The following is a 20,990-nucleotide window of genomic DNA, read 5'->3' as shown; positions in this document are numbered from 1 at the left end:
AGGTCCAAAACAGCCTTTTGCTTTTATTAATATGTCAACACATGCATGGTGTCACACTTCCGGCACTTTCAAATATTTACCCTTCTGCACAAAACATTTCAAGATCCATAATGACCACTTGAACTCTTCGCTCTTTCCCAACGGCAGAATGTAGGGAGCAAGCTCTTGTTTGTGTAATGTCGCATTAACCTGTTCAGCCATTCAACCAGACCTCTAAAGCAGAGCAAGTCCAATGCAGGGAAGACTCGGCAGCAACCTCTTGTAGATGGGAACCTTTAATTTTTAAAGCATTTTCATCCGCATGGCTGATCCTCCGCATGTTGCGTCACGAACTGTGAGTGCTAATCTCAGTCGCCTACCACCCCTCTATTTGGTATGAAAAATCTGCCAGCCAAAGTGTATCTCCATCTTCATCTCTGCAGTGTCTTTTTGAAGTAATGTTTTGATAGGTGCCCAGTGAACCAAGGGCAGTGTAGTTTTAACTGAACTCTACTCATGGGACAAAGCCCAAGGAAGGAGAAAAGCAGCATAATTGTGCTTTAATTCTAGTTCACTTTTGCCCATAAACATTAGTATATGTATGAACACTGACAGTAATATGGACAACAATAGCCACCCTCTAATCTACCATATTCAGGGTGTGTAAAAGACATTTACATTTGTATTCTCCTTTTGTGTAAAGCAATTTAGAAGATTACTATCAGTTTTGGACATATTACACAAAATGTGTAAAATGCAAACTAAAAAGCCAGCAGTGGACACTGATCTTCTTGGACACATTTTTAAAAAAACACTTATATATTTCGGAAAGTTTCCCTGAGAGCTAAGCTCTTTTTACAGGACTGCCCTGATCTCACACACAGTTACACACATTCACATGTGGAAGCTGCCCAGTACAACCAGCCTGACCTGCCGGCCACTGAGCAGTTCCACTGGAGCAGTTTGGGGTCAAGTGTCTTGCTCAAGGGCACCTCAGTATTGGTAATGAGTGAGGGGCACACATTGCTGTTTCACTTTCCCAACCCCAGAGTCACTAGTCAGCAGTGTCTACTGCTCACAAAGGAGAGACAGATGGATAGCAGTTCTTGGTGCTCATACACCGTATGTACAATACTGCCATGAAATATTAGTCTCCATAACAATGTACCCATACATTTAAAGCTGCTAAATGCAATATTTTTACAGTAATGATAGATAAATGATTATGTGTAGGTGAAAGGTGTTGCTTGTAGTACCGAACCCTCAGAGAATTATCACCCAACAGCAGTTCCTCTTAGCATAGTATCTTAGTGTCTTTCAGCTCATTGTTTTGATTTTCAGGTCTGCAACTGTATACTGTTTTTATTTCACTTTCACTGTTCTTATCAGTGTTATCATAAGGCAGCTAGTTGATTTGTAGCTTATACTGATGTTTAGAGACTGAGAATATTTTTGACAAAACACTTAGGAAGAAGGAAGAATACACTTCTGTCTGCTGCTCTGACAGGAGTCAGTCATCTATAGATGTTTGTGATTGTCTATGTTAAGAAAGGCAAAAAAGAAGGTAAAGAAGCTAGCGGAGCCTTTATAAAAGCAGAAGATCCTGAACACGAATGAAAATCAAGTTGTGTGTTTTCAACATGCAACTCAGTCTCCCAGCAGGAAGAATATTTGCTAGAAAGCATGTCGTGTTTTCCCAAAACTCTCTGAACCCTGCCATTTTATGTTAGAATTCAGTACTCTCTGTGGTCCTCTTTGGATGGTTTTGTTTGATAGCTTCCTTGGTGGATATGAAAGATTAATGCAGCAGAAACACCTGCAGCAGTTCCTCAATGACAGCTGTAAAAGTGCAGCAGAACAGCTGTGAGAAGACAGCCCGACTGCCTTGCCCCCATTAAGCAAACTGTTAAACACGGTGTCACAGCTTTGTGAGTCATCTTGCAACTGCCCCAGCAATCAGAATTGACTTTCCTTTCACGAGTCTTCAATAAGGACACAGCCTTTTTTGTGACTGCATGTGTACTTTCGACCTATGCCACATGCCTCGCTTACTGTATAACAGCGTGTTGTGTGTGTGTGCGCCTTTGTACGTATACACCCTTGACTGTGTGCTTTTCATGTGGTGTGTTTTTTGGTGCGTGTGCAGGAGGGAGGGACTTTTATCACTTTTTATCACCGAACACATCAAAGCTGATACAGAAGAGCAGTAAGCAAATGCATAATTTAGCTTATTAAGTAGTGGGAGCTCACAGAAGACTAAGTCAAAGTTAAATCAACAAAAAAGCTTGTCATGTTTAGTCTCACATCATCAGACCTTTCTCCACACTGTGTTACACTGTGCTCAGGAGAAAGGTCTGAGGGAAGCACTAAATCTGAATATGACACGAGATCACCAGTAAAGTCAAAGGGATGCTCATCACAGAGATCTGTTGTACATCTGTTGAGTCAGAATAGGTTTACAGCAAAGTTCAAATCACATGCATATCTTATGTACTGCATACATTGTGTTTGTGTGGGTTTCCTTTGGGTGCTTTGATTTCCTCCCACAGTACAAAGACACGCAGGGCCTGGGACAGTCTCTAACCCCGCTTGATAGGAAAGTATGGATAGAGCGCAGACAGTCAATAAATAATATGTACTTGCTGTATACTTTGCTTCGCTGGAGGGTTACACTGTACTGTAACGTGCTCCATAGATGTCTTTTAATCTGATCTGACTCAGATATAGTTCGATTTCTGGAAGCCACTGAGGAACTGAAAGCCACAATGCCTTTAGCAGTTTTTAAATGTAGAGGAAAGAAGAGTAAGATACAGTAGAGTGTATTATGTACACATCCAAACAAGGCCTCATGTTATTGGCATTTATTAATGATTTGCAGTTAGAATTTGACCTTATACCAGAAAATGTAGTTATGTGTTTAATGGAGGAAATGAAAGACATGAGATAGAGCATGGGGTTATTCCAGAGATTGAGTGAAACAGGAATGGGAAGTCAGAATCAAAAGAGATCAGTTACAGGATTGTTTATACTGAAAGAATACTCTCTTTAAAGCAGGAGTGGGTTTCATTGATAGTTGCTAGATACTGTCACTAAAATTAATCATATTGAGTCTCATTGTGTTGCTAATAGGAGTCACGGGAGACAAACTTTCTCCATCCTGAAAATAAAACGAGCAGAATTTGATACCCGACTATTCCTATAAGTGTTTGACGGTAATGTGAATGTTGATTTTATCTGGTGCTGTACCTAGACTCTACTCTATAGACTAATAGACTGAACTGTGTTGCTCTCTAGCAACGCCCTCAGTGTCAGAACTGAACTGCAGTTTGACCCTTCTTGGCAATAATCAACAGACTTGCAATCCATGATTTCTAACAACATTGAACAAAAATCTGGAACAAACAAAATTTTAAAAGTGGGATTTTGGCCTGGAAACATGCACAGCACATTGCAAGCAGACTTAAAGGAAAACTTCGGTATTTTTCAACCTGGACCCTATTTTCCCATCTTTTTGTGTCTAATTGACTAATGAGGACAACAGTTTTTTTGAAATAGGTCCAGTATTGAGCGAGAGTGACTCTGAAAATCTTTTAGATAAAACTAAACAACACAACTAACTCCTCCCGACACTCGTCTCTCCAACTCTGTCATAGCTGAATGTTTAGCTGATTTCGACAACAACCCAACTCTCGCGAGATTTCAGAACAAGACTTCCTTGAGCAAGACTTGGTTAGACACAGTAACAAACAGACCAGATCAAGCGAAGGGTAAAGAAAAACCTTTTATGTATGGTTCTTCCCATAATGTTGTCAGACATTTATAATAACAATCTCAACCTGTCAGTGGCAAAAACAAGCACTTTCAGTGGGCATACATTGACTGAGTGCAATTGCCCTGAAGGATTACATTACAGCCCGTTTTGTGGCTCCTGGCTGAAGCGCTCTCAATCAATACTGGACTAATTTCAAAAATCGTTGTCCCCATTAGTCACTTAGACACAAAAAGATGGGAAAATAGAGTCCAGGTTTAAAATACAAAAGTTTCCCTTTAAGTAGTCCCTAGTCAGTCCATTACAAGCATGCCATTCAAATATGAGGATTCAATGGAGATAAATAGAAAGCAAAGGCTGCAGAGTTTTGGCCTTTTTGTTTTTTTTTCCAAAGTTGAAGTGTTTTGTTGGAGCAGCTGATAACAGCACAGCCCGGTCGTTTGCAGGTGAGAGGATGTGGCTCAGCAGGTAGAGCGAGTTGTTCTCAGGCTTTTTCTCTCTACATGTTAAAGTGTCCTTGAGCACCACTCTGAAGCCCAGTGCCTTCCATGGTAGCTGGCTGCCATCGGTGTGTGAGTTAAAGTGTGAATGAGGGGCAAGCGGTAAAGCGCTTTGGATTAACCATGTCAAACTGTCTATTAAAATTTGACAAAATGTTCTTTGAAAAAAACGTGACCTTCATTTTAATGGCATTTGAATAGTGTGTTTTCAACATGCGCAGATTCATCTATGAACATGCAGACTTTTAACCCTGATAAAGATGATGCCATTTAAACTAAATACATTTTTTAAAGAAGGACTTGAATAAATATATTTGTGGGTGTGCAGCTGCTTTTTCTTTAACTTTAACAGAGAGAAAAAAAAATCACCAAAATACTGGTATTTGAGGTCTATGCAATGAGATTTTTGTGCATTTGTTCATGTTCTGTAGGTAGAAAACCTGATGCGAAGTATGAAAAGAAGATGCTGAAATGACATACGTGTGATAGATGTGAGGCACATGCCTGTATCGAGCCCTTTCGGGCATAAAAAGCACAGCCGAGTCGCCTGGAGTGTTAGCTGCATTATGAGTCATTGAGCCATATTGATCATTGCCAATTAATTAATACGCAGCACAAGACCTCAGTTTGATGTGTTGCAGAGGCATGCTTCCTCTGTCTCTCTGTGGAAGTTGAATGTCACACTGCGAAGCAAACGCACTGCTGGACTTCCTGGAAGTGGACGGTCTTCTTTGCGATCCTCTAAAACCAGACCACACCGGATTCTTTGTTTTGGCTCGCGTCCCATGATGTGAAAAGGTGATGCCATAGTTTGATTAGGGCTGAACAGTTAATTGAAATTTTATTGAAATTGCAATATGACCCACTCAAAATTTTATATTTATTAAAGGTGAAATGTGTGTCAAAATACCATTTTAAATGAAATATTGCGGTGCTGCAGAGATGTCCTGATCTACAATCATATTCTAAAGACTTAAGAAAATTAAAATAATAATGTAAAAATTATCATGCCCTCTAATATCGCAAAACATATTGCAATTGCAATAACAGTCAAAATAATCACAATTAGATATTTTTTTGAGAATCGTTCAGCCCTAATTATGATTTGAAAAATTGTCAGGATCTGTTGAAATATCCTGTTAGTTTGCAACAGTATATAACTACGTGCTCAGGGAGTGAAACAGAGAAACTGTCAGGTTCAGATACGGATTATTTCCTGAACTGCTGTGTGATTTTTCTTCTGTCTTTTCACCTTCAGTCTCTTTTGTATAGTTTCAATAGTTTTCTTATTCAACAAGTCTAATAAAAAGTTCAAAACCAACGAGGAATTGATCGTATAAACATGTATTGTCTGAGTAGCCTATGTCTGATGCATCTTATTCCTCCTGCCATAGATTCCCATTAAAAACCATTCATTCATTCGTTCATTACCATGAACTGAACACTCAGTCCCACATGCAGTAGACTGTCCTGCTGCCATAAATACTCACTACTGCACCAAATCCACAAATTACAATAGTCCACAACAAATCCACACTTCTGTTTGAGTAACATTTGCTAAAAACTACAAAGCCCAGATGTTTTAAAAAATCATTTAGCCTATAAATATATATATATTTTTAGAACCGGTGCTGACAATTTAACTTAAGTAGAAAGTCAATAATTCAATTTTAATTTAAAGTTAATTCAGAACGATTGTTATGTAGTTGAAATTTTATAGTTAAATTGGAGGCAAAGCAATTAGATTTATTTACTTACACTAGTAATCTATGAATCACTAGAGTGACATGGTGTTGGGTTCAGGTTTGTGTCCCTGAAACGGCATATAGATCACTTGTTTTGAAGAAAGTCAGTTTGAAATAGGAGACAAACTGATTTCAGTGGATTTAATGTGCACTAAGGCCTAGTAAACATAAAGTGACACTGTGAATTATTGTCATCATCAAAGAACGTAACCACACACTGAAACAGAAATTTCCCATTCAACATGTCGTGTATTGAGTCTTACTCATACATGCTAAGATCATTTCTTCTTCCCCCCCCCCCTCCTTTCAATTCATCTCTTTATTTTGTTAGCCATTTGAGCATGGAGAAATGAAAGCATTTGCATTGAAAGGACAGGTGGGTGTGAGACACCAGCGCACGTCTGAATCGCAGCATTAAGAGCAGGAAAAATATCAAAAGTAAGAACCATTCAGACGGCAGGAGGAGCAGGGATTTGAGCAGATATTAAAAGATGATTGTGCGTGGGCTTTTCTGCTGTGCTCCAGAGAAAGAATGTAAACCCTGTATCAGTCAGACTGAGGATAATAAACAGCAAAACATCAGAACACAGCACAACAAACACAAACAAAAAGAAGGATGGGAAAAAGCGTGGCGTATAAATAGTTCAAATATTTCAAGTGATTTCAGAATGCGATGGTGAAATACTTGATGTTTGTGTCCTCAGCTACGGCAAGTTCTTTTACCCCCGTTGTAGCGTTCGCTTCACTGTAACTGTATAAAGGAAGTCCACAAATAAAATATCATACACAGTCATAATACTGATTAGCTATCAGTTAGAGCTACGTCTTGATGTAAGGATTTTAATTGTCAATCTCATGCACTTGGTGTCCATCACCAAAACAGAAAAAACTATTAATATCATGTAAAAATCAAGCACTACATCTTTATTTCTCTACATGACTTTCAGATCAATGTTCTATCATTGCTGAACACTGATCTGACAACTGCATCAGCACTGAAAATCATTGACGGTTACACCAGCGTTACAACATCTTTCAATACTTTTTTGTTGTAAAGTCTTTTTGGTTTTAAGATACTTCTGGCTTTGTTCACACATCACATTTTTGATTTGTTGTTCTAGTGTAGGCATTGCAAGAGAGGATGTGAATAAGAAAAGGTTCAGAGTTCAAAGCGATTTCCTTTCCACTTTGATATATTGTTACTTCATTAAATTGGACACATTAATACATGTCAGATCACAGTGTGTATTATCTTGCTTTTAAGAGTCTGACTCAATAGTTGAAATAAAACAAATAGACTTGGATCTTATTCGCGCATAATTACTGTGACATGTGCTGCATGTGGAGACTTCCGGTTATTATGCATGAATCCTTAGAAACAGTTAGAAACAATGCAACAAAGGCAATTTTAAAATTCCCAGTCCCTCATTTTTTGTCTTTTCTCATCAGAACCATGTGGAACCCAGCGAACAGTAACGAGCAGACGGGACAAGTGACCGCCAGGATGGAGACCACTCCGTCTTTGGGCAGTGCGAGCATCTCCATCTCCCAGCAACAGGCGCCCAAGAAATTTGCCCCTGTGGTCGCACCCAAGCCCAAGTTCAACCCTTATAAGCAGGCGGGAGACCCCACCCACCCTGACACTGCAGGTAACAGCCCAGGAGACAAACAACGCTAAATCATTAATGTCGAGAAAACTCAAATTAGACCTTTATGACTCACTCTAGACACAATCTGAATACAGTTCCACCGGCCTTCTACAAGTGTCTGGCAGATAAATGTATGAATGTTGGATCAAATGAGTGTTTCTTTTTCTCGGCTGGCCAGGAAGTAGTTCATGTCTCAAAACGATCATCGTAACTATTAGACTCAAACTGTGCACAGTCTCCTGCACAATGGATATTAGACTTTATTGACATCAATCATATTTTGATGTTGCACTCTCCACTTCTAGTATTAGTCCGCATTCTTGTCCCACTTCTGCTTAAATGTTTTTTTTCTCAATAAATTCTCAGCAGCTTTCCTCAAGAACAAATGCACCTGAGTAGCAGAAGGATCGAATCGATTGTAGTTCCTGTTACTCTTTAGTGTCTTTTTACCGTCAGACGAAAACCCAAAATTTGAATTTCTATTCGTGTTCCATTGAAAAACAGCTACCGAGTAGATTCAGTTCTTTTTTCTTTCTTTCTTTTTATAAAAATAAGGGATTTGTTTAAGTAACACAAGTGTTTGTTCATTCGTTATTTGCTGGATAGTAGAGCTACAGTAATTCAAGTTATTAAATCAGCAGATGTTAATTGTGACAAAGACCTTGTTTCATGCGTAATTTCTAATAAACATACAGTGTAAGTACTGCGGTCTGCAGTCATGTGTGAGTTCAGGAAGCCTTGTGTTGTCTGCTTTTTTTAGACCCTGTGGGAACTGATGTTTTTTTTTTTTTTTTTTCTCAAAGGTGGTAGAGCTATAAGTTATTGCGTAATGAACACATTTGCTAATAGAGTTTTGAAATATTAGAATTTGAATTTGAACTGTTATTTAACTGTTCTTTGTTCCACTGCAACAAGGCAGCGTCTGTAATTATTAACATTTACATTTCAGGTTGAGATTATTGAAATAATCCAGAAATAAGATGAGCAAACCCAGTGGCTATGCTCTACAGAGCATAACTCTGTGTCTGTTTTACATGCAACAAATATGACTGCACAGTGTCGCAAATGCATTTGCAATAGCCTTTGACTTATGTATATAAGATATAAGTTGAAGTGACAGTTCCCTTTTGAAAGACCTTTTCTAAATTGAACATTACTTATGTGTTGAGACATCAGGAGAAATACATATATAAGGGTGTTAAAGTGAGTAAAGATGTAAAATGTGTGTTTTATTTTCAGGTTTGTGTGCTCATATTTTAGGCTTTAAAAATATACATAAGTCTTTGTGACACAAAGAAGCACAATAATAGGAAGATTTATGCAAATGAAAAGAAACCTCTACAGTTGAGAGTAATGTAAAAAATAATGTCAGTTGAAAGAAGAGCACAGGAAGTGACTTTGGAGTCAGTGGCAAGAAATGACAGTGAAATGTTGAGACACCTACTCATTACTATAAGCATTTCAAAGGCATTAATGTTTAGTACTTACTGATGCTCAAAGTGACTTTAACATACCATACAAATATATACAAATATACACAATTATGTATAAAGAACACTATGAGTACAATGTTCCTGAATCTTCATTATTATTTTTTTTTTTTCATAAAAATATAGTCATTGTTATTGAGAGCACAGTTAATACGTGTGAAGTCCATAGTGAGCAAGATAGAAAAGGACAAATAAAAGATATTATACAGCCATATATCAAGCCACCTCTCCATCTGGTATATGTGTTGTAATGTGAACATTATCTAAACCTCTACCCTCAAAGCCCCCTGAGAGTCCTAGATTTCCAAAACAGGGGAAACGGTTATGAAATTCAGCAAGCAGAGAGCGCACTGCAAGGTTGAAAACACTGTTGTCTGTGGGGGTTTGTGGTTTGTGTTGTGGACCTGTCTGGTACTCCAGATGTTAGTTTTGTGAAATTGTTCTTAGACTACTGCTTTTTGAGCTCTCTGCACACTAATGAGACAAAGGTCACCACTCTTTTTATTTATTTTATAGTTGCCCTGAGTGAGATGTGTCTGAAAGGCTCCCACCTTGTCGGCGTTGAAGTTTGGTTGTGATCAGGATTTTTGAGTTAAATAGTTCAGGCTGGCCTTCAATAAAAATGCAGAGTTGGAGAGTTAGTGAAATTATTGTGATACAGTAATATTAAACCATGTCTGAGTGACACAAAGACTCAGACATAAAGAAAAGAATGAACTCCCCTAGTCTTGATTTTCACTCCTGACCATGTGCACCTTTTTTTTGTAAATTGAAAATCTAGCTTTTTAGTCGATGATTTGTGTCATCATTAAAGCTTTGTAATTCCAAAATGTCATTTTATAACACAACATTTAATCCAGATCCACTGCCACTGTCTTATTTTCCACAATAAATCATTGTCCGGGTATTAAGAGGATTAATGAAACAATAAAAAAGAGGCGGGGATACATTTATAGATGATATAATTGTTGTAAAGTTGTGCTTTGTAATGTTAACATTGATGTCAAAGTTACATTGTTAATATGACCTCAGTCACTTGAGAAAAACTGTTACTCACACTTTTTCTATTATATCTCTTCCACTGCTCGCATTGACTGTGACAGTCATTACATAAACTGGGTAATGTTTAGTCATTTGTCTTCATTATAAAGATTCAGATGCTGTTGGTTGAAATGGGAAAAGTTATTGCTTACCGGTTTATCTATACATCTAGTTTCATAACGGTTCGAGCATCTTGTAGTGAAAACTCGAGGTATAAATTTTTAGCATTTTATGACTCATGAGCTGCTACAGCATTTTTTTTCATTAAAACATTAACATCTGATAATGATGATTGCTTGTTGTCAGCATTTTGAACATGTAAAGCCATCTGCAGACATCTCCACTTGCCAAAGGATAAGACGTCTTTATGAGCAGATTATCTGGGTCCCTTTTATTTATTTATTTATTTAATATCTTTTATATCAAATGTGGGGACTGTCTGATATAAAATTGAGGATTAGCATAAAAATTAGGGACAAGTCAATTTGGCACAGCGCCCTCGCTGTCCCTTTGTCTACCAGGGGCCAGTATGAGGAGTGGAATGAGCAGTCTGAGGCCGTGTTTATTGTGTGGACAAAGGAACCGGTGCAGACGGGGCGGTGCACAGTTAGCGAGGTCTGCCTTCAGATCTTTCAACGAGAACTTGTCCTGATTAATGCCACAGCAGGAGGAAGTTAGAGACATATAGGTCTCAGACAGTAACCCTTCACTCAAAATGATTTACAACAGATGAGATTTTAGGGTTTAAGTTGATCTCATGTGCTACATGTGCTGTAGGAGCCTCAGTCATGATTGCTTTATAAAGATGAATAGCACCATATAGAGCAGCCTGCGCTCCACTTCAGTTATAGATGTTTGTAAGTTATTGGGAAAAGGACAGTGACATGGGTTGTATGATGGTTATGTGATTAGAATCAGGAGCAGCTCTGTTGCAGGAGAGGTGGACAAAATAGCATGAATAACTGTACAAGGTAATGCAATCCAGTGCAACAGCGCTGCAATAAAAACTAGCTTTGTGAAGAATATTAGGTTCACTTTTGTTGCAACAGCATTGACAACAGTTTGTCATTTACTGTATACTGACAAGCTTTAAAAAAAAAAAAAAAAAAAAAAAAACCTTGATGTTATTGGCAGATGTGGAGCATAACAGGTGCACTGATGCATCGTCGCACACACTGGGCGACACTATATTATATAAGAAAGTGACCTCACATCCCCACTGTGCGTTAATAGCTTCTTCCTTGACATCCCCTTTTTTTTTTTTTTTTTTAGAAATGCATCCTGGTTAAAATGTTTTGTCCATGTGTTACTGGATTTCTGTGCAGCTGTCCGCAAAGATCAACACATGCAGATGACTATTTAGCGACTGCTCTGTGCTCTCTGGGACTTCTCAGTTTCGGTGTAAACTACGCATGAGAACACAAAGTTGAACGTGATGTCGAGGACAGAGGTCATCTTCCCAAAACACAACGGAGATTCAGTTTCTGTTGTCTCTGATAGGTTGTTTTCGGATGGCAAACTGTGGATTCCAAACCACTGATGTCTTTTGATTTTATATCGCTGTTTATTCAATACATGCATGCAGCGTTCTAATCAATACTTTGAAAAATCACTCAAGCTCCTTCATTGCATCATTATTTGATTTACTTCCGTATTTGCATATTTGCTATACACTATTCACACGGCTGTTTCAGATGTCTGTTTACAGTGATCTTTATCAAGCCTTTAAATGGGGATTTTTTTCCGTTTGGAATGAGTCATCATCAGCAACTTCATTCAAAACATGATAATATTAAGAGATTATAATCTATAACTTAATACAAACAAGGTTTCTTTCAAAAACCTCAAAACCACACCGTTGAACACTAAATTAGTTTTGTTACAACAGCACGCTCTTTTTAATCTCATGAAGTCTGGCTTCTGGTTATGAAAGTTGCAAAGTTTTTGTCGTGGGATAATCATAGTGAAAGTTAAAAACATCCGAGAAGTGCTCTTTTTGATCAAACTTCTTGTTCTAAGTTACCAGAAACCCACTAATTGTTTGCTCACAGCAGTTCAAAAGTGTCGAACATGTGCATAAGCTGTTTTTATTCCTCCATGCTTGACTGGCCAGAGGCAAACTGACTACCGGTTGTTATGTCAGAGTCCCTCATGGGTGTCACCAGGAGAATTTACAGGAAATCCACCAATGAGTGTGTTAGCGTCCCCATAGAAACCACAGGCTCATGCTCTGAGCGATACAAAGGCCGCTTTTATCAAAGTAGTGCACATACCTCAACTACTTGTATTTTGTTAGCAGTTTGTTCAAAGTCTGTTCGAGTGATACAACACTTTGATTTTTTAAAACTTTATTGTTTTTCAATCTTTTTTTGCAGTGTATAAATTATTTTTGGTCTACATTGTATGACATTTCATCAGCCATTTTTATCCGGTATGTTATGTAGCCAGAAATTGAGACATTTCACTTCTCTAAATCTAGGCAGTGTCCTAAAGAGTCACGATATTGTGAAAATATTTTTCTTCACATCCTGTCTGTTCTTTTAAAGTGGTGTCTACAGAAGCAAAGCAAGTTTTAATGCAGAGTAAGATTTCACAAACTGAACTCAGTGTCTGTCTTGACATGTGAATGTATTTGGTCAAAATTGTCATGACCAAAAAGGAGAAATTAACGTTTTATTTATTTTTCTACAGTGACAGCGCCCCCTACTTAAGTGCTCTCCATTGAACTTTTGCTTCCGACTGATAATGTCGGTATGTTAGTTTGATTGGCGCGGTATCTGTGTGGGGGTGGGCAATAAAGATAATTTAATTCAACACAGACAGTTGGCCAGCAAGGCGAGGGTCACATGACTGACGGAATGTCTGTAGGATATACAGGGTTATAACATGCGTCAGTAGCGCAGGGTGGAAGTTGACTGCACCTCTTCTAGCAATGCCAGCTCTCACATGTCAGTCAATTGTAGCCGTGGGAAACCACCATCCAGCTCGAAGCTTAGACACTGTTTCCACTAATATATCGAAAAAAATATATATGTATGTTTTATGTCCTTGAAAAATGTAAAAATAGACACAATAGCTGCAGTATCATCATAGTCTGTATTTCCTTACACAAAAAGTGAAGAGAATCTGTTTTTAAAAGGATTGTGACCAACATATGTACCGAGTAGAAAATTGAACAGTTGAAAAATAAACTTGCATCACTGATTCTAGGTTTTTGTAATATTTCTATATTGGCAATTTTTGTTACAGATAACAGTATATCTGTGACATAAAAGCAGTATCAGTCTAGTTCTAAAATGTTGTATATATGATGTCATTTCTACTAAATCTCATCATTACATTAACAGTTCTTATATCTATATACAATCCTTTAACCTGTTTGGTAACATCTCAGTTGCTACAGTTAACACGCTCCATTAAAGAGATTAAGACACCTAATTAATTACAAATTTTCTGATGATGACATTTAAATGTCATCATCTGTAACTGTACTTGTTTGCATGGGAATACTCATGTATGACAGTTAAACCATTTATATGTCATAAATATATGTTATGTGAATGTATGACCCGTTTGACACTTATGGTATGGAATAACAGGCTCTATACAGTATATTCTCAGCGTGGCGGATTGGAAAAATTTGATGTTATGAAACTGGCTGAATTTACACAGCAGTGACTGTCTGGTGTGACATATGACTGGCTTCATTTACTCTCTCCGCCATTTGTTTATAAGAAATGACAGCGAAGCTCCCCTCGCCACCTTTGATGAATCACGCTTTCACTCATCAGCAAACCTTGCTAATGTTGCATCGTTCTGAGGCACTAATTGTTCAGCCAGTTTATCTTTTCAAACGTTTAGATAAAAAAAAAAAAAAAAAAAAAAGGGCTGGCTCTGGTTTTGCAACCATTCACCTTTTCAGGGTATTTGTTTCTTTGCTTTTGTACAATAACATAATCCGCCTATTGTTCCCAATCTCCATTTCTCATCCCATGGGAATTCTCTTTAGAGTAGCAGAAGCCAATTTTGGTCTGCTCCTTTACACTTAAAACAAGTATATCTCCAAAGACCTCAAATCCCTCCCTTGCATCTCTCAACCAAATGAAGTCATAAATCACTCTTCTATACATATCATGCTAATTAAGAGCAGGCTCAGCTGCTTTTCTCCAATGGAAGATGGAATAAAGCGGGTCCGTAATTATGTCAAAACAATGTGCTCTCCACCTCTGCCACAGCACGTTGGGAAGGGGAATGTAGAGATAAAACATGTGGACTGACACCCAGGACTTAAAACACGTTGTCCGTTTTGTTTGGAAAGGATTATAAGTTTTTGCTTCTGAATATGAATATATTGAAACCATTTTATTTTTCAGATTTTCTTTTGTTATTATTTTTAAATGCATATAACTTCAGAGGTTTGTGCAAATACAAAAGGAGGAGCTATCTTTTGATTTTAAGGGGTCAGGTATTTAGAAGATTTTTCAATAAGCATTCCAACACTTCGATTCTCCTCTTCAGTGTCACATGACACATGTGGACCCACACTGTCGCTCTCTCCTGCCTTTATTTTGACTCATGGCAGCTAACAGACACCAGCAAGTCAAGCTTTCAGCAGTAAATGAAGTTCAGATCGTGGGAGATAATTTATGTTCTGTGCATCCAAACACACAGACAAACATGGTGTGCTTTTTTTATAGTACAATGACAAAACTCTCCCTGTGTTTGAGGTTTCTTTAGTTTCATCCCTTCTGCTCTCTATTCAGCAAACTCTATCCTTCACCGAAATGTTGGACGTATTATGCGAAAGGCAGTTATACTCTGTGCCAGGCTTTGTCCTAAGTCCTGAAAGGCCAGATGGCCGGTGCTTACACACGTGTAACTCTGATAATATTGTACATATGTAAATCTGTAAACATATGCTCAACCTTCAGCGTACAGTCTTCCTCCCCCACAGAATATACTAAGCCTTACCACAGAATAAAACAACTTAAAAAAGACTTATCTGCAACCTGGAAAGGTTTTCTTTTCTCCTACTTAAACAATTCTCTTTTTCGGTAGCTGAATCACTTCGCAACAAAATCTGTAGTCTCAAAGCATTTACACATATATGAGGCAGTATGAAACCATCATAGGTAGCAATCATTAGTCATATACAGTACTTGAAGTGTTTATAAATGTATCACTTACTTGAAAAACAAAGTTTAATTTTAGTCTCAGTGTCACAGCTGGATCCATTGCCACCCTTTTATCATCCCCTTAACAATGCTCCAGTACCGGATAACCAATTATACCTCTTATGGCCTCCTAAATAACTTTAATCACTGATTAGGATTCCTTGTTCACAAAGCAGCTACTTAAAAGTAATTGCTCAATAAAGAGAGGGGAAGTTGTCGTATTAAGTAGGTATTCCTGCTGCTTCTCTCATTAGTGCTCACTTGGAGCTTTCAACTCCCTATTGTCACAAATGGAGCCAGCTTCATTCACAGCACAGAAGCCGCTCTCACTCCGCCTAGTTCACACTGCTTTAAAGCATGACAGCATAAGCACTCCCCCAGAACCCTCAGAATGAAAAGTGCTTATGCTCAAACCTGTGTTGATTTTTTTTGATGAATTAGAAAATAGCAGAAATTTTGGGTGCATGGGTGACCACCGCAGAGACCCAGGGTTTGATTTCCAACAGTGGAACCTGTGGCTAGGTTGTATTTTTCAGTAAACACAGTAGGCTGTGTTTGTAGGTGGGAAGCCAGTGAGGTTTCCTTGTAGTACGTCCAAGTAGTAGGTTTGAAGTAGGGGTGGGGGAGGAAACAAAATAATTACACATAAAAGACAAGAAAACCTAAAAGAAATGGCAGAATTATAAAGCCTATCCTTTCTGCAGATCCTCACCAAAAAATTCTAAAAAGAAACTGATTTTTAAGTTTTTAAGTTTAATGTGCCAGTGCACCCAAGAGTTGTTTCACTGCAGTGGACTTGAAACAAGGTCTTCTTATGGTAAAGACAGCTCAGAAAATTATTCTGGTGAAAAACAAGACTAGGTCAAAACATAGTATATGGCTGGACTGTGTATTAAACACCAAGTACACCAAGTTCAGACTGGCATACTTGCTAGTTTGGACTCGACCTGGGAGCTGAGGATGGGATGACACAATACCATCATTCAGCAGCGTTCCTGCTGACAGCAGCAGCTCATCTTCAACACACCTACCTGACAAAATAATCTCACCTCAAAGCTCCACTAACACTTTTTTAACAATTTTCATTTGCACTGAAAATTGTGTTTTCATTTAGATTTTTATGTCAATTTTCTGGTTTGTTTTTACCCATTTTGCAAAATTTGAAATAAGCTCCATGTTTTGGAAAAGGAGGTTGAAAACCAAACAGGAAAGACACGTCTCCAAAGAAGAGATGATGTACTGAGGGTTTTTTTCTCTAATTTCTTCTTTCTTTCTTTATTGAAACAATTAGAAAATAATGTGAAGTTTAATTTCTCTCTCCTCTTCGCTCTCACACTCTTTATCTCACTCTTTTTTTAGACCAGTCTGTAATTCGACTACATTCAGTAACTGTAATATTAAACCTAATTCCCCTCCCTAGTCCTAGAAGAGATACTGGCTACAACCAGTGCATGCTTACAGTCTGAATGAATGTTGTGCAGAATGTTTGATCAGTCTTGAGGCTTGTGTTTGACTAGGCCCTGATGTCCAGTACTGCAAACCCCTGATATTTTCTGGAACTTGTGGGGTGGGTCCTAAGCCCAGGAACCAAAACTGGAACTAGGTTCCTGTGGTCATAGAAATGTAGGTGAAGTTATTCCAAGTTCCTAAAAAGGTTCCTCAAAAAGCTTTTGTGGTCATATAAGGTCACTTGACACCAAACTAGCAGTGTACTGTAATTAGGTTATTTTTACAGTAATGCAATCAGTGTAACATGCTGTTGCATCTCACATGACAAAACAAACCTTTTAGGCTCGTCCAATATGATGTGAGAACGGCAAAAGCAAAATAAAGAATGAAGTGTGTGAATGATTGACAATTAAAGTTACCCTGTGGAGTTTGCCTTTTTGATTGGGTCCCTCAGAATTTTAAATATTCAAAAAATCAGCTTTGCAAATGTTCTATGAGGAAGGAAATGCATTCCACATGTTTGCTATACCTTGTAGTTATGCATAATGCATTTTGCTGAGACACTCTGAATGCAAACATAACTTTTGTTTGTTTTTCAAGAAACCTCCACAGGGTGCCTTTAAGTTGCAACTTTAACTGCTTTTGGCTGTGTGATAATTGTTTAGCCACAGCTGTTAAAATTTGTATATGCTAGTTATGTATTTTCAGTCAGATCATTCCTCTTATGGAGGAATGTTGAATTATGAAAACAAACTATAACATTACACGCAACTCAAGTTAAAAGACCTCTATTAAAAGACTTCATGATGCTGACCCTGATTCAACCACAAGCTACTTCAAGGTTGAGTGCTTTCGTTTATGAGTGGTATTGCATGGAAGGAGTACAGAGAATACAAACTGGATCCAGTAATGATGTTTTATACCGCACATTAACACATTTCAATCCTAAATGATTGGCATGATGACAGATACTAGGAAAATAAGGTTGAGGGTGAAAATAACCAGAAAGATCCTTTCAGCAAAGATGCTTAATGACCCTTATTCCAGCTACAAGTCTTGCTTTCCACTGTTCCACATACAGAACTCTAAGACCCTTTCAATAAAACATGCATCTCTGAAACATTTACAGCTCTTGTGTTTCCTGAAATGATAAATCCAAAACATCTTTGATGTTCGAGAGGAATGTACATGAAACTTAATGGTTTAATTCTCTGTAAGCCACAAGTTACAAGTGACTTGTATTCTGGCAAAAAGGATCTGTACTAGGGCAAGAGGGGAGGGAGGACCGGGGCAGAGCCTTGTTGTCGAACAGCATATTTTATTTTTTCTCCCAGAGGTTTAGAGGAGCTGTTACACTCTGGAGTTTTAGCGGAGGTCACAAGGTTATTATATAAACAATTCACATGGAGGCCTCAAGCACCCAGAGGGAATGTTTAATGCAATGCTCACAATTTCTGAAATGTTGTAATGCTCAAGACACAGACATGTGTCCAATTTTAACCATGCTAGATTAGCTCTCTGTTGTTGTTTTTTTTTTTTTTTTTTTTTTTTTCCAGGCTGTTTTGTCGAGGCAACTGAAAACCACGCTTAATTAATTTGGTCAGCTGCCTTGGATAAACTACATTGATGACATCAATTAGATTCTAATGAAAACAGATAAAAGCCATGGAAAGCAAATGGAATTTCTGAACAGGACTCATCAAAGTCTCAGCATTGGAACAAATTCCCATTACGTCTCATAAAAGCCTTTAATTTGCAAAGCTCATGTCTGGTTTGGTACTTAGAAGTACATGGTCAAATGATTCAGTCTTAAGTCCTGTGCCGAGAGAAGCCAAATCAGAATTTAATTTGGCACGTAACTCCTTATCCTTTCTGAAACATGTGGTTGGATGCAATCCTTGGATTAGTGTGGACTTTAGAACTACAAATTTGGCTTGTTTCTCCTCCTCTGGCAGAACAAACACCTTGTCTAACCCGTTTGTAACACAACACTTACATTTCCAATCTCAGGAAGAAAAAAAAACTGCATGCTTACTCCAGATTAGTACTTCTTAGTTAACCAAATTGCTACAATTATGTGTGTCAATCCGTTGACGTGGGATGACGAGGCTCCATTTCTTTGTCTCTTTCACTCCATCTCTCTCTCTCATTTGTGTGAACTGTAGTACCTCTTTCCAATGTCTGATTTGATTTTACACTTCAAACAAATTTGTGGAGACAAATTATGATAAATTAGTCTGTGATCATTTTTTCTTTATGAATCAGTTCCTAATAATCCTAATTTCCCAGCATCTTGCACAGCTGTTGATGTTAAGAAAAGTCATACTGGCTATAAATTAGTCAGTCTTTACATTGTCAGACACATTATATCTTTCAAACATCTATTGGAGGAATATGGATATCTAGATTTACTATGTTTTCATCATTTAATATTTAATGTCAAGGTTCCTTAAATGCTGTCCCATGTCATAACAATCAGTTAGATGCGAATGAGTTGCGAAATATAGTGCACCGAGTTTGCGTTTTAGAGAATTGCAAGTCACTGTTATAATGAGCAATGCAGCTCTATGGCACTGAATTGAACTGAAGTTATTTGTTGCAACAATAAAAAACAAATTTCACTAAATATATCCATATTTTCGAGCAGCCCTGTATATTAGAGGTAAAAATGATATAAGATTAAAAGTGTATTGTGTTATTTTAAACCTGCAGTAACATGTTCGGCCACATGGGGCCGCAACAACAGGCTGTGAGCTTTGACATGTATCACCTCATAATTGATAGGGCGAACTTGTTAGAAAACAGTAGGTTATTTATGCATCCAGCAGATAAAGCATTAACAATTATTTGAAGTCGTGTTTCTGGTCATCTGAAAAATGTAGGTGTAATAATCACTCTCCTTTTAGCTCTGTGTTTGATCTCCACCAACTACTGAGGGAAATATCTGGCTCTTAAGCTGCTAAATGCACCACTATGTTCACCAGCTAGTCACTAACATTGTTTGTCAGGTAGTGTACAGCTTAGTGTAAAAATGATGCCAATGAAAGCGGTGAGAGTAAAACATTACAGTTATGGGCCGTATAACCAAAGCAAAGAGCCTGAAGACACAATAAAGCTCTGCAGAGCTGAGAGGAACTGCAGAGTTGGGGGAATACTATCTGTGGCTTCATAATTGTGAGCAACCACTTTCACATTACACATAGTCATTTGATCCATTGTTGATATAAAAATAAAGATGACAGCAGCTTTAAACCTATGTTTGAAGTCTTAAAGTGACGCATTAGCATGGCTATTGTAGCTAACATCATGTCTAGAATTGCAAACAAACTTTTAAATTTGACCCATTACAATGTTTTCTTGGTCTCCTGTAGCATCTGCAAACAAAAATAGCAAAGTTTACAGCAGAATGACAACGTGATGAACATTTTATCTTTGGAACAAAGTGCACAATGTAAACACTGGTGACCTTTTAAAAATTGCCTATGTTAATTATACAGGCGTAAAATCATCTATAAGAATCATGTACACTTTAAAATGTAACTTTAATGTGTGCTTTTGGGCAGAATTTCAGTTTCATGTGCATCTTTTTTTTTAAATGGATGGACTTGAACAGGCCCGTGTGTGCTCATTCCCACTCATTAGCGTGCAGTAGCTCAGTCAAATCCATTCATATATTCATGCACACTAACTTCACTGTGTAATCTACTTTTAACCTTGACCATGCAAAGCATCATGTGAACCATTCGCTCTCTAGATACTGATGTTTGAAAGCAGTGCAAGGATTTATGACACGACTTTGCCTACTTTCACAGTGCATAGAGAAGGAAAATAGTCTGAAGAACTCCAGCAGTCACAACTCCAGCAACACATGTTGTAGAAAGAACAAGTAAATGAACTTGATGAAGTCCCCAAGCTAAAACACATTTGTCTCACAATAAAGCTGTTCTTTCATATTGCTAGTGTGACTGGAGTTTCAACCACTTTAGATATTTAAGTTTAACATAACTGAAGGAGTTTATATGATTTACTTTATCCTCTGCTTTTTACCCCTGTTTCATTTGGGGCTTTTTTATTCTTTGTTTTGCATTTTCTCCATGTCATTACTTGTTGTTTTTTCACACTCTGCACTAGTTATTAAGATGTAAATAAAATAATGAAAATAGAGCTATATTTGTTCATTTTTGTGTGTTAATT

At 37.8% G+C, this 20,990-nt stretch overlaps 1 protein-coding gene across 1 annotated transcript in view; it reads left to right on the top strand.

Moving 5' to 3' along the window:
- Positions 1–20,990, top strand: part of LOC122989134 (LIM domain containing preferred translocation partner in lipoma) — a 136,264-nt gene that overhangs the window by 42,301 nt on the left and 72,973 nt on the right. The window contains exon 3 of the mRNA XM_044361816.1: positions 7,443–7,642. Within this exon, the coding sequence (XP_044217751.1) occupies positions 7,447–7,642 (196 nt within the window). The 5' untranslated portion in view covers positions 7,443–7,446. The remainder of the gene's footprint in view (positions 1–7,442; positions 7,643–20,990) is intronic.

The sequence above is a fragment of the Thunnus albacares genome, chromosome 9, assembly GCF_914725855.1.
Source record: "Thunnus albacares chromosome 9, fThuAlb1.1, whole genome shotgun sequence".
NCBI classification, from domain to species: Eukaryota; Metazoa; Chordata; class Actinopteri; order Scombriformes; family Scombridae; genus Thunnus; species Thunnus albacares.
This window is presented reverse-complemented; position numbering and strand designations above follow the sequence as displayed.